We start from the raw sequence: 10907 nt of genomic DNA on the forward strand, positions 1-10907 counted from the left end.
AACATACTCTAGATTGATCAATCTAACAAGAAGTGTGACAGTGAATGGTTATGAGGAATTAAATGCCATTATATTGAAGGGTGCAATAATAGTGGAGTTCTTGAGGGAGTACTATAGTTGGTTACAGCATAGGCATCTCACATTCTTGAGTTAAAGTGGTTGATATATTGCTTTAATTTGAAACTAGTGGCACTGTCACTATAAGACTGCTAAACAAGGTCGTTATTTGGTAATGTATTGGATCATATTTTATGTTGAAACCAAGTCAAATCCTCTATCACTACCCTTTTTTATAGCAATTGATTAGTACAGTAGTCTTTAGATACAGATAAATGACATGTTATAATTATAATACACTTGAGAATTGACACAAAATATCTCTGCTCTGCCGTATACGGTATATCTTATATCTAATATGGTCGTGATAGACAAAAGGCAGTTCACTAAAAGCTTTTGCTTGTTCTGTTTGTTTGATCTAAAAGAGATGGTCAGAATTGTTTCTTCTTGTGAGGTTGGTTGTTGCTTTTCAAAAGCTTCTCAGTCGAAAGAAGGAACTTGCTGTGGTGATGTTAGGAATAGACCAAAGATTTTGATAGTTTAAATTACGTTTACAGGAAAAAACAATTGTTATTTGTATTCTAGAATCATAAGTCATATGATCTGAAGGACCAGAATCAATGATCCACGTATCGCTACCGGTAATAAAGCGACACCAAATTTACCTCGTTGGTACTGTGATGGAGAAGCTTGCACATTCAGACCCCTCCAAAACCTTCACACCTAGTCAGAAGAATGATATCAAACGACATCTTTGCACACTCTTACCCCTGTTTGAGATGCCCGATCACCCCATCTCAAACACAGGTAAGAGTGTGCAAAGATGTTGTTTGATATCATTCTTCTGACTAGGTGTGAAGGTTTTGGAAGGGTCTGAATGTGCAAGCTCCTCCATCAGAGTACCAACGAGGTAAATTTGGTGTCGCATTATTACTGTTAGCGATATGTGGACCATTGATTCTGGTCCAATATATAATTAGCTGCAAGCCTCTTTTATAAGTTGTTGCTGGTATTTTCTGAAATTGAGAAGTTCTGAAAAGGTATATAAGCATCTGAAATTTACAATTCAATACACGTATACAAAACCAATTACCCAAATTGCAACTATCAACGCAGATTTCCAGCCTGCAATGTTCTGAACCAAAATATTGATGGACAGCAGCTTTTATATTTAACACACATTGTCTTTGAAGGAAGCTTGTCACCACTCCTCAGTCAGCTTTACTTTTACATGATTATCTGCTCCTCCCAAATAAATCTTCCTCTTCAAGTTTTGTGTTTTCATATCCTTTACTATGAGAATCTCAACAGGTTTCATCATGGCACTGGCAGAATTAAACAAAACTGATATCAAGTCAAAGAGGGTGGAGACAATTACTTGAAATGATATAGGTGTTGTGATCAGAGTTATTACATGCAATAATTTCCAAGAATTGGAACCAAGATGAGGTTGGGGAAGGTCACAGACAAATCCCAAAATTTTGATGCATCCAATCAGTAGTTTCAGTATTTCAATGCATGTTACAATGTACATTTTCATGCAAATCACGCTATGCAAGATAATAACAATTACCTCAACTGTGGTAAGAACCTGAGAAAGAAAATTCTTAGGTTTCCTGCTGGAAAACAAATGTTTGTATCGTTAGGCTTGATGAACCAATGTTGACTAGTTTCACAATCACTTTGACACATATCCTAGATTAAGCTTAGCAGCTTCTGCACTTTTTTGTGATTCTAATTACTGCCTGCTTGTAAAAGGTAGAGCAATTTGATCTCTTCACCTACCTTAGAAGGATTCTTTAGTCCCATCTAACAATGCTGCTAATCATAAACTGGCTATGCAGAGGTTATATGGCACCAGAGTATCTTGTTCAAGGGCAACTTACAGAGAACGAAGATGTTTATAGCTTCGGAGTGCTAGTTCTCGAGATTGTGTCTGGTATGAGGAATAGCACCTTCAAACAAGAGGACTCAAACACTGATTCACTCCTACACAAAGTTTGCAACTCTTATACATAGAGAATGAGACTGAAGCTTTATATTTTGGAATATAAGAAACAAGTGCTTATTAGACCACGTATATTTTTGCTTTTCTATTTTTCTTTTTTTACCCCATTGATAGAAAGCTTGCTTTCAGAGGCACAGCCCTATCTGTTGCAAACCCATCACCGCCGTTCCACCACTCCCTTGAATCCACAGTCGACCAAAATCTGTCTTCAGTCTCAAAAACCGAGGTAGACAAACGAAGCAATACCAAGACGAGAACTCTCCATGCATCATCTTCTTCTCGCTTTTCTTTTCTACGTTAGTTGCTGTGATGATCCAAGAACCTCGTTAGCGGCTGGCCTCCACTGCGGAGCTCTCAAGCCTCCGCCAAACGCCAGCTTCATTCCGGCGTTTTTACTTCGTTAACTCCACCCCGCCCATGTACGAACGCTTCAACGATCTGTCGCACACTGACTGCCTCCTCTCAAATATAGTGTGCCGGATATATATATGGTATTCCACCACGAGCAACCAGCGTGAACATTGAACTGGCGAGTGGCAATGAGACCAAAAATACCATGACAAATAAGAAGACTCCTCAGAGAATGAATCACAGGCTCACACATAAGTTAATTGGGATGGTGGAAATGGAGAGCAAAAGAAGAAATGACATCATTATATGCAGGCAGCATGTCCCAACGAATTGGATGCACCAATGATTCCTATCAAATAATCCACAACTCACTGGTCACTTTGTTAATCCAACCACAAGTTACGCAACTCTATAAAGATATGAAAACACAGAGAACATGCACGTACCTGAAATCGTTAGGGAACATAGAACCAGAGATGGAAGAAACCAGAAAGCTGAGCCGGGAATCCTAGCTGGATACTTCTACGTTTAACACCTGCTCAGGGGCTAGACACGCAGTGCCTACGTGTCAAACCAATTCGTCATTTGGTGATTGAGTCCTCATCGTAGTTTTGACACAAACGACACTCCAGATCGACTCCATTATCTTACAGATAGCAAATCAAGGTTGCATGTTCATCAATGGGAGCTGTTCTTCTCCATCCTAATAGCAGACTTTGTGGTTGACAACACGCAATGAGGCAATATCTCATCAACATTTACGGATATAGACTACACCGAATAATTTCTCATTCCAATACGCTGGTTCCTCAAAACATAAGTTTATATAATTTCTTTCTATAAAGAGTATCACAATGTCTTCTTGAAGACTGATGAAACAGTTGCTAATTGATACCAGCATATACAGAATGACATGTTTGAAACTGATTTTTTTGGGATCAAGAGTGATCGATATTCAGTAGTCAGTACGAATCAATTAACTTTGACCAACAAGAACATCTTTATAAGGAGTAGGCTGTGGTGCTGCAATATGGATACTTGGTTCCTGTTGTTGCTGGGATAGTTGTCTTTTTCTCCTCCTTTGATCTTCTAGAATAAGAGGAACTTGACCTTCCCTTTCATGTACGAGTCGCTCCTGTGCCCCTCCCCTCAATTTCTCGAGCCTTAGGATGGCACCGTCATCCATCTGTTGCATCTTGAACACCTTCACCACATTCGCTAAACCTCCAACAAGGAGCAATGTGCTGCCAGCTATTCCCATCCATATCCAAGTCCCACCCTGAAAATCATAAAATCAGAGTAGCTAAGGTTCCATTCAACAGTGTTCATGTATCCAGGCATGCACACATGTTCAAGTGACTGTGGAAATTAACGCATATTGAGATTAAGTACTATAATGTGCTTCTATGTTTATCTAGTTATGTCAAACACTACCAAATCTGTTTTCAAGCATCTCTTGTGTAGCACCTCAGAAGCACACATGACCGGATAAGAGGCCAAAATTAAGAACTTATTACTTACGGCAATTCACTTACCAGTAGCTCCAGGCCATGATATACTACTCCTCCTTGTTCAAGGATATTAAGAACCGCGCCTATTGTGAACAATACACTAGCAATAAGAAACGGAATCTGTACACTCTGTTGCAAGATCTGGACGTGTCCATCTGATCTCTCATAGATTTGACACGAGTTGTGGATTGAACCAAGCAACCATAGAACAGGGCCAGCAATAAGCATATTCATCGCATGTTTCTCAAGCTTATAGAAGCCATATCCTCTCTCAGCCTGCATTCAATTGTGCACGATATATCAAAAGTCACCACAAATGAATACAACTATATAATCTTATTAATGCAGTTTGTGGTTATCCCATTAACATCAAACTCTCATCCTCTAGCTAGTTTAACCTACCAGAAGATCGGACATACATTATTGGTACTTGATCCGAAACAAAGATAACTGATCGTTAAAATTGAAATCATCATTCATATGAAGTGCAAACATTAAGATATGATCTACATTGAAGAAAACTAGCAATGTAATTTGTTATGGTTACAAGGATGAACAAAGAGGATATCGGAGGGGATTTGAACTCTATTTCGGTGCAGAGTAATCACGGTTAGAAGCTTGATGGATCTCCCACTAAAACTTCTCTATTTTTTATTTGAACACAATGAAGTACTCTATCAAGTTTCTACTGCTAGCATTATCCCATTGGATCCATAAACTAAGCTAAAACTAATCCATATCGTGATCGATCAGTAAGCAATAGAAAGTTACATTGAAACTAGCTTAACTCACAGAGAACATTACTACATTAATTAGAAGGATTAGATGTTCATACCTGAATGAAGAGGAAGAGAATGCCCAAGAACCAAAGAAGCGAACCCAAAGCCTGCACCACCGGAACCGCAAACTCAACGAACGCAAGCTGCAAGTCCAGCTCCATCATTCTCAACCGGTAATCGAACCCAGCCAGATGGGCCAACAGATCATGCAGATTCACTAACAAAACCAGCGCAAACCCTATGAGCAAAAGAACTAGACCTGACGTTGGCTCCTTGGACATCTCAGCCGCAAAACCGCCGAGCAGCACCGCCATGGCGAAAACGTACAGCCCGGCGTTTATGTACTCGGCGCGGTTCCGGCTCAACCGCGGCCCGTACATTCGTGCCTCACGCGCCGATGCGAGCTTCACCATTTTAAGGTCTGCGTTTTCTCTGTACTGATCGACTTGGGATTTCAGTAATTTGTACAGAAATGTAAAGAAAGTTTGTACCAAATTCTTCACCATTTTATTGTTTGTATTTTGAGACTAGAATCAGTCAAGAACTGAGTGCAAATCTGAAAGCAGGTACGTGGCTTCGTGCATGGAGGCCGTTTTGTATAAGGTGGTTTAATAATAGACTGCTGGACGCGTGGCGGATCGGAGCTCAGCTTCTGAGTTTTAATGGTGGACCCCATCACCCCGTCCGGCCCATGCCACGTGGAACCGCCTAGACACATCTTATATCCGCCCATCCCGCAGGCCCAACCCACATAAAAACCGCCTAGCCCATCTCTTGTCTTCCTAGCCCACAGAATTTGTTTTCATTTACAATTTTTTTCTTTTTTACCAAAGAAGAAATTAAAAGAAAAAAAGAAGCTTGCTCCATTCAATCTAGCTCTCTGCTTCACGCCGTCACAGGTGCCCTAGCCTCTGTTCTGCAAATATATATGAACTTTGGAGCACCCTCATTGTACTGTGATTTATGGAACTTTGGAGCATCTGATACAGCAATTATGAACTGTATTGTTGAATTTGGTTCTGATTATATGCCAAAAGTAAACTTAATAGTTCAGTAGTTCTATCTATGCAACGTATATTCATTGACCACATTCACAAAAGCTGTTTATATTCTGTCTGTTCCTTTGTGATATATTGGTTTTTTTTTTTATTAAGTTTCTTTACTGATTGTTTAGTTTCTAGCTGAGCATAGAATTTGGTTTCTTGTTTAAAATCCACAGTTTTGGTTACTTGGCTAGTTGTACCTGAATATATATGTAAATGCTGAATAGGTTCACAGGACATATTCATTGAGATGTCTTTATGCACTGGAGAAGTGATTTGAGGTATTCTTCTTGACTTCCTCTTAACTCTTTATGCTGATGATAGACTGCTCTTTCTTTTTTTTCTTTTTTCTTTTTTTTTAATTTTATGCTTTCTCTCTGCTAAGAATGGTAATTTTGATTGTTTGGGGAATAGACAATAAAAGAAAGTTCTCTCACTAAATTTTGAAGATACTACACAATTGAGACACTATAAGAAATTTATATCACAACAAAGACTTTAGTTACATTTTAGCTGCATTCACTGTTTCCTCTGGTAGTTATTGATACAAATGAGGTGACAGACTAGTATTCTAAGATTTTAACCCTCCGCTATTATGTAGTTAATGGTGGTTCAGATACAGCTATTATTCTTATAGAGACCTAAACTATTGGACAATACAAGCACAAAAAGGGATGGAGGATTAATTTATTTGAACCTTGGTACGCTTTCTTCAACTTTTTCCATTTTCACTTTCACTAATCACAATCTGCTTCTGTTTAGACTTTTCATCATTCTCTTCAAGATCCCATTCGTTTGGTGTTCCCATAGTTTTCATTGCCCTTTTCCTGTACTTGCAGTAGAGCAGTAGTTGAAATATGCCTAATGGGCTTCCAACCAGATTAGGCGACTGCCAAGTAGATAAAATATTGTGTTAGTTCCTTCATGCCTCGATTTGTTACTGTAAAAGAAAGCTGGGTTGGCTTAATGTTTTACAAACCGCAAGAAAGAGATCATGTCCCAGTAGTCCGTATGCCATCCAAAGTGAACTAGAGAGGAATGAGAAGAAAGACAAGTAGAATGGCATGAATTCTACACTCTTTGTTGCAATCACTTGCTTCTGCAGTTGTTATTTAAAGTAACAAGAATGAAGCAGGATCATAATGAATTTGAAAACAAGCAGATTACTCAGAATTTGTTAAATTTATCTGTGATCGAGTGTTCAAACATAGATAACTTACCACAACTACCAGTGGAGAACCATACATGCTTACAGAGGCCACCAGCCCTATACTTCCAACAAATACCTTTCGATGATGGTGATCATGGAAAACAAAGGTTGAGATGCTCACAGTAATGAAGAACATGACGATAAGTGGTATCAGAATTGCAATTACCTTCATCTGCAATTAATGAATATATGTTCTCATCATATAACATTACACATGCATACATATTTGATTAGTGATTTCATACACCATGAAAGTTTCACACTAAAAATTAAACTTGCCTTTCTTGTACGTGAAGCAAACCATAAGTATATGAGAATGAATGAGAACTCGAGAAGAATTCCTAGACCATTGATGGTAACCACTGGAAAGTTTTCCCAGCCGCAGCTTACAACAGGCAATCCATACCAAGTATAAAGGAGACAGTTGAGCAGTGCAGTGATGTAAGGTACGCATGAAAACTCTTCTGTACTTTTCTTCCTTATGATCCTTGACATAGTCAATCTGCAAAGCATATAATAATGTGGTCAAAACTAACTCTCTGGATTGAATCAAATCAAAGTATTCAGTTTAGGTAAGTTGCAGTTTGTAGACAAAATTACATGGGAGTTGAGTAAAGCAACAAAGAAGCAGCATTTCCTGCATGAAAGGAACAGCTTGCAAATTAACACAGTATATTAAGAACCGGTAGCTTATTTCTACAACTAGTCATTTAGAACTCTAGTAAACATAGTAATGAAATACCCATCACTCCAGTTGCCAATCGCAGCCTCTCTCCCATATTTTCTGTTCTGAGAAATAGTTAATATTAACACAAAACTAGATCGAAGACAAACAATCAAGACTGCAAGATATGTATATATAGACAGATAAGAAGAGAATATAGAAAATTGCAAGAAGTAGTACGTACTAGAAGTGCTGCATCACCTGCATGTGTCTTTTTAAACTTGTGGATGAAAAATAACTGGCACTATCAAGTATCAAGTCTAGAACTTTTTTCTTTTCTTTAATTTAATTATTCAACGCAGACGTTGATCCTTGTAGACTTCTGTTAGTTAATTTTTTACACTGAGATTGATTGGCATGAGCTACATTGCTAGTTGTTTTGGTTTCTGTAATGACTGGCGGATCATGTTATCAGATTTCATCCACTTTTTAGGAGTATTTGGTTATATATGCATATGCAATACTAAGTAAAAGCTAAAATTAAGTGGCTTCTGCCTTTTTCATTCTAAAAATGCATCTAATTTGTCAATATATGTTCTCGTAGTAGTAATTAAGCATATCTACCTAGAAGTGCTGCTTAGTGTTTTCTTTGATGGTGTGGCTTCCATTATTCATAACCAGGGACGCATGCGCATGCCCGGAGCTTGTCAGCTGTGTTCTCTTATGTTCAACAAAAATATTGCTTGCAATTGACTTTCTTAAAAGGTAATGACTATTCATTCAAGAATTCAGAAAATAACTATTAACTTGTTGAATTCCAATGCAAGTGTTCATGTATAATGGTTGATAGTTTACCACAACTAATTGCACCCAGATATATATCCTAAAAGAACATTGGTGAGAAGCTAGACATTACTTATTCCATACACAGAATCATACATCACCAATAGTTCTAACTAGAACAAGCAGGTGAAGAACAATTTTTCTAATGGAATCCAAACAATTCCAAGTAAACTGTTTGGATTGGTTGCTTCCATGAAAAGACTATAATCTTTATTCCAACTCAAATATTTAGTGGGCAGTAGTGTTTCACTGTTTCTCATGATTCTGAATTAAATAGAGCTGATGGGAGGGAAAATTTACTTTCAGAGAAATTAATTCCTTCTTAGTCAAATATATGGTCCTTCTTAGTCAATTATTCCTTATTAATTCCTTTTTCTGTCCATTTAAATTGTATTTTCTTTTGTTCTTTTTGTTTGGGATGATGAAGGAAACCATTTGCTATGATTATTTTGGTGGAGCTGGATTGATTGGTTTAGAGGATTATGAGGTAAGCGAAGTCCCCCATTCATATATTTGTCTTTGCTCTAATAGTAATTAGAATATTTCCCTAATAGCCAAAACTGGGTTCGGGCTTCAGTTGGGATGTATAATATGCATGCACAGATCTGAATGATATATATGAGATAACTGGAAACTGTTGGCAAATGCATGGTTTGCACACCCACTTTCTGATTAATACTGATTGATCGAGGAAGTGGGTTGTCGACACTCTGTTGCTGTGATCTACCAAATGCAAGTTCCATGATCTCTAACCAAAGTTGGATTCTCATGCTTGATCGATTGGTAGTTTTAGTTGTAAAATTTGTGGTTTCCAGCAAATGATGAATCTATTATCAGTTGAGAATTCAGAATATATTCTCCACTGATACGAAAAATATGATCAAATTTAGTCTGTTGGTGATATCAAGCATATGTACTGATATATCCTTTACATTCATGATTTATGTAGATGTTCAAAAGCTGATGATCAACTTTGATAAAACACACACTCTAGCTAGCAACAATCTGAATAGTCAATTCAGAAACATGAAAATCTCAACCTCAACCCAGCATTTAACATGAACCGGGTGGTTTTTTTAGAAAGTATAGGGTGCCTTTTTTTGTATATTATGCCTTTTTAATTAGCATTTAGTAACTGCTTCCTACATTCATGCATGTCCTAGTGATTTAGAAAATGAGATACATGAAGATGCCTTCTTAAGAAGTAGAATTTGGAATTTTGGATAATATCCTTTATGTTATGTCTCTGGTCTGCTTTTACGGGTGAATAAATGTTGGTGTCCAAGGCTATGGGGGTGGTATCAGAATGGAAGAGATATATGAAAGATGCAAAGTGGCTTGCGTATGCGAAGCAACAATTTTAATGCTAGCTAGCTGCTTATGATCATCTTATCATAAACTTTCTGCTAAAAGCCTTACAAATATGTGGCTTCTGCTATGCTTAATGAAAATTAAGCTCTAAATAAATCGGTTAGCACTATCAGTGGAAATGAGTGTGTCACTCTGAGTCCCCTCAAGCTTATCCACAGAGAAGGATCTATGCATCAGACCAACCAAAGAGTGTGAGCAATCAATCAAGTCGGCATGAAAAGACATAATAATATTTCAAAATAATTGGATCTAACTTGCATTTCATCTAAGGAAAATAATATCAGAGAAAATATAATAAGCTTGTTACACTTACTCAGCTGTTCCCTAGTTCTTAGTTTCTTACTGAGTAGACTGTAGAACAGTATAGCTGAGAAGTCCGGCTGTGTATATATAGGAACTTCTCAGCTACACCTGTAGATTTGCAGTCATCGAAAATTCCTTTGTTATAGATCTGAAACATCCCTCTGTCTTGTGCAACTCTAGAAAATAACTGAAGAATTCCATACAAAGGAGGCTAATTATAAAAGCGAACAATCATCATATATGTATGCACCTTTTTACCAAAATTTCATTCCTTAGTTATAACTGCTTGACAGATATGGATCAGAAACCAATGCCACCTTCATGATGGTGATTTCAAGATTTGGGTGATAGTTCTGGTGGGTATATGTATTCTTCGCTGGGGCTTCCCAACTTAACTAGGAAAACAATAACCTCCATTTCCACCTGCTTGATGGCATGATGACCAAAGAAGACCGGTGTTCAAATTTTTGGGTTTCCCATATATGTGTGTATGTGTCTACATATATATATATAAATCAACATAACAAAAACTGTCCAAACAGAACTGTTAGTGTAAATCACGATTACGGAAGCTCAAATGATATTCAAATTGGATGAAACTTTGCAAGAATGATCTACACAGTGTGTTCTAGACATTGTACGGTTGAGATGTGGAAATGCGACCTGAAAATGAGCGAAATAAGGAGGTCCACACTTTAATTTCAAAACGGAACACCGCTTTGGAAAGGAACTGTGTGTGTGTGTATATATATATATATATATATATA

The 10907-nt window shown here is 37.6% G+C and overlaps 2 protein-coding genes across 2 annotated transcripts; both read right to left on the reverse strand.

Annotated features, from left to right (window-relative positions):
• Window positions 1–3375: 3375 nt before the first annotated feature.
• Window positions 3376–5216, reverse strand: LOC101294406. Its single transcript, XM_004307958.1, has 3 exons — window positions 4763–5216; window positions 3952–4203; window positions 3376–3695 (listed from the first exon to the last, which is right to left on the reverse strand). Exons 1-3 carry the CDS (start codon window positions 5210–5212, stop codon window positions 3393–3395), a joined length of 1005 nt encoding a protein of 334 aa, XP_004308006.1. The 5' UTR covers window positions 5213–5216; the 3' UTR covers window positions 3376–3392.
• A 997-nt stretch (window positions 5217–6213) lies between these two features.
• Window positions 6214–7835, reverse strand: LOC101294703 (bidirectional sugar transporter SWEET3-like). Its single transcript, XM_004307959.1, has 6 exons — window positions 7702–7835; window positions 7560–7596; window positions 7239–7461; window positions 6970–7131; window positions 6729–6848; window positions 6214–6638 (listed from the first exon to the last, which is right to left on the reverse strand). The coding sequence occupies exons 1-6, from the start codon at window positions 7736–7738 to the stop codon at window positions 6462–6464; spliced, it is 756 nt and encodes a 251-aa protein (XP_004308007.1). The 5' UTR covers window positions 7739–7835; the 3' UTR covers window positions 6214–6461.
• Between the last annotated feature and the right edge of the window lie 3072 nt (window positions 7836–10907).

This window comes from Fragaria vesca, linkage group LG7 (assembly GCF_000184155.1).
Source record: "Fragaria vesca subsp. vesca linkage group LG7, FraVesHawaii_1.0, whole genome shotgun sequence".
Classification (NCBI taxonomy): Eukaryota; Viridiplantae; Streptophyta; class Magnoliopsida; order Rosales; family Rosaceae; genus Fragaria; species Fragaria vesca.

What these genes read in the sequence shown, in the direction of transcription:
- LOC101294703 (XM_004307959.1), bottom strand. Translation starts at nt 7,738, where the DNA reads ATGGGAGAGAGGCTGCGATTGGCAACTGGAGTGATGG. An exon ending in TTGCTTCACGTACAAGAAAG is followed by an intron (nt 7,132 to 7,238) that starts GCAAGTTTAATT and finishes CATTAATTGCAG; the next exon opens with ATGAAGGTAATTGCAATTCT. An exon ending in GTTCTCCACTGGTAGTTGTG is followed by an intron (nt 6,849 to 6,969) that starts GTAAGTTATCTA and finishes TAACAACTGCAG; the next exon opens with AAGCAAGTGATTGCAACAAA.
- LOC101294406 (XM_004307958.1), bottom strand. Translation starts at nt 5,212, where the DNA reads ATGGTGAAGAATTTGGTACAAACTTTCTTTACATTTCTGTACAAATTA. An exon ending in TTCTCTTCCTCTTCATTCAG is followed by an intron (nt 4,204 to 4,762) that starts GTATGAACATCT and finishes AATTGAATGCAG; the next exon opens with GCTGAGAGAGGATATGGCTT. An exon ending in ATCATGGCCTGGAGCTACTG is followed by an intron (nt 3,696 to 3,951) that starts GTAAGTGAATTG and finishes TATGATTTTCAG; the next exon opens with GGTGGGACTTGGATATGGAT.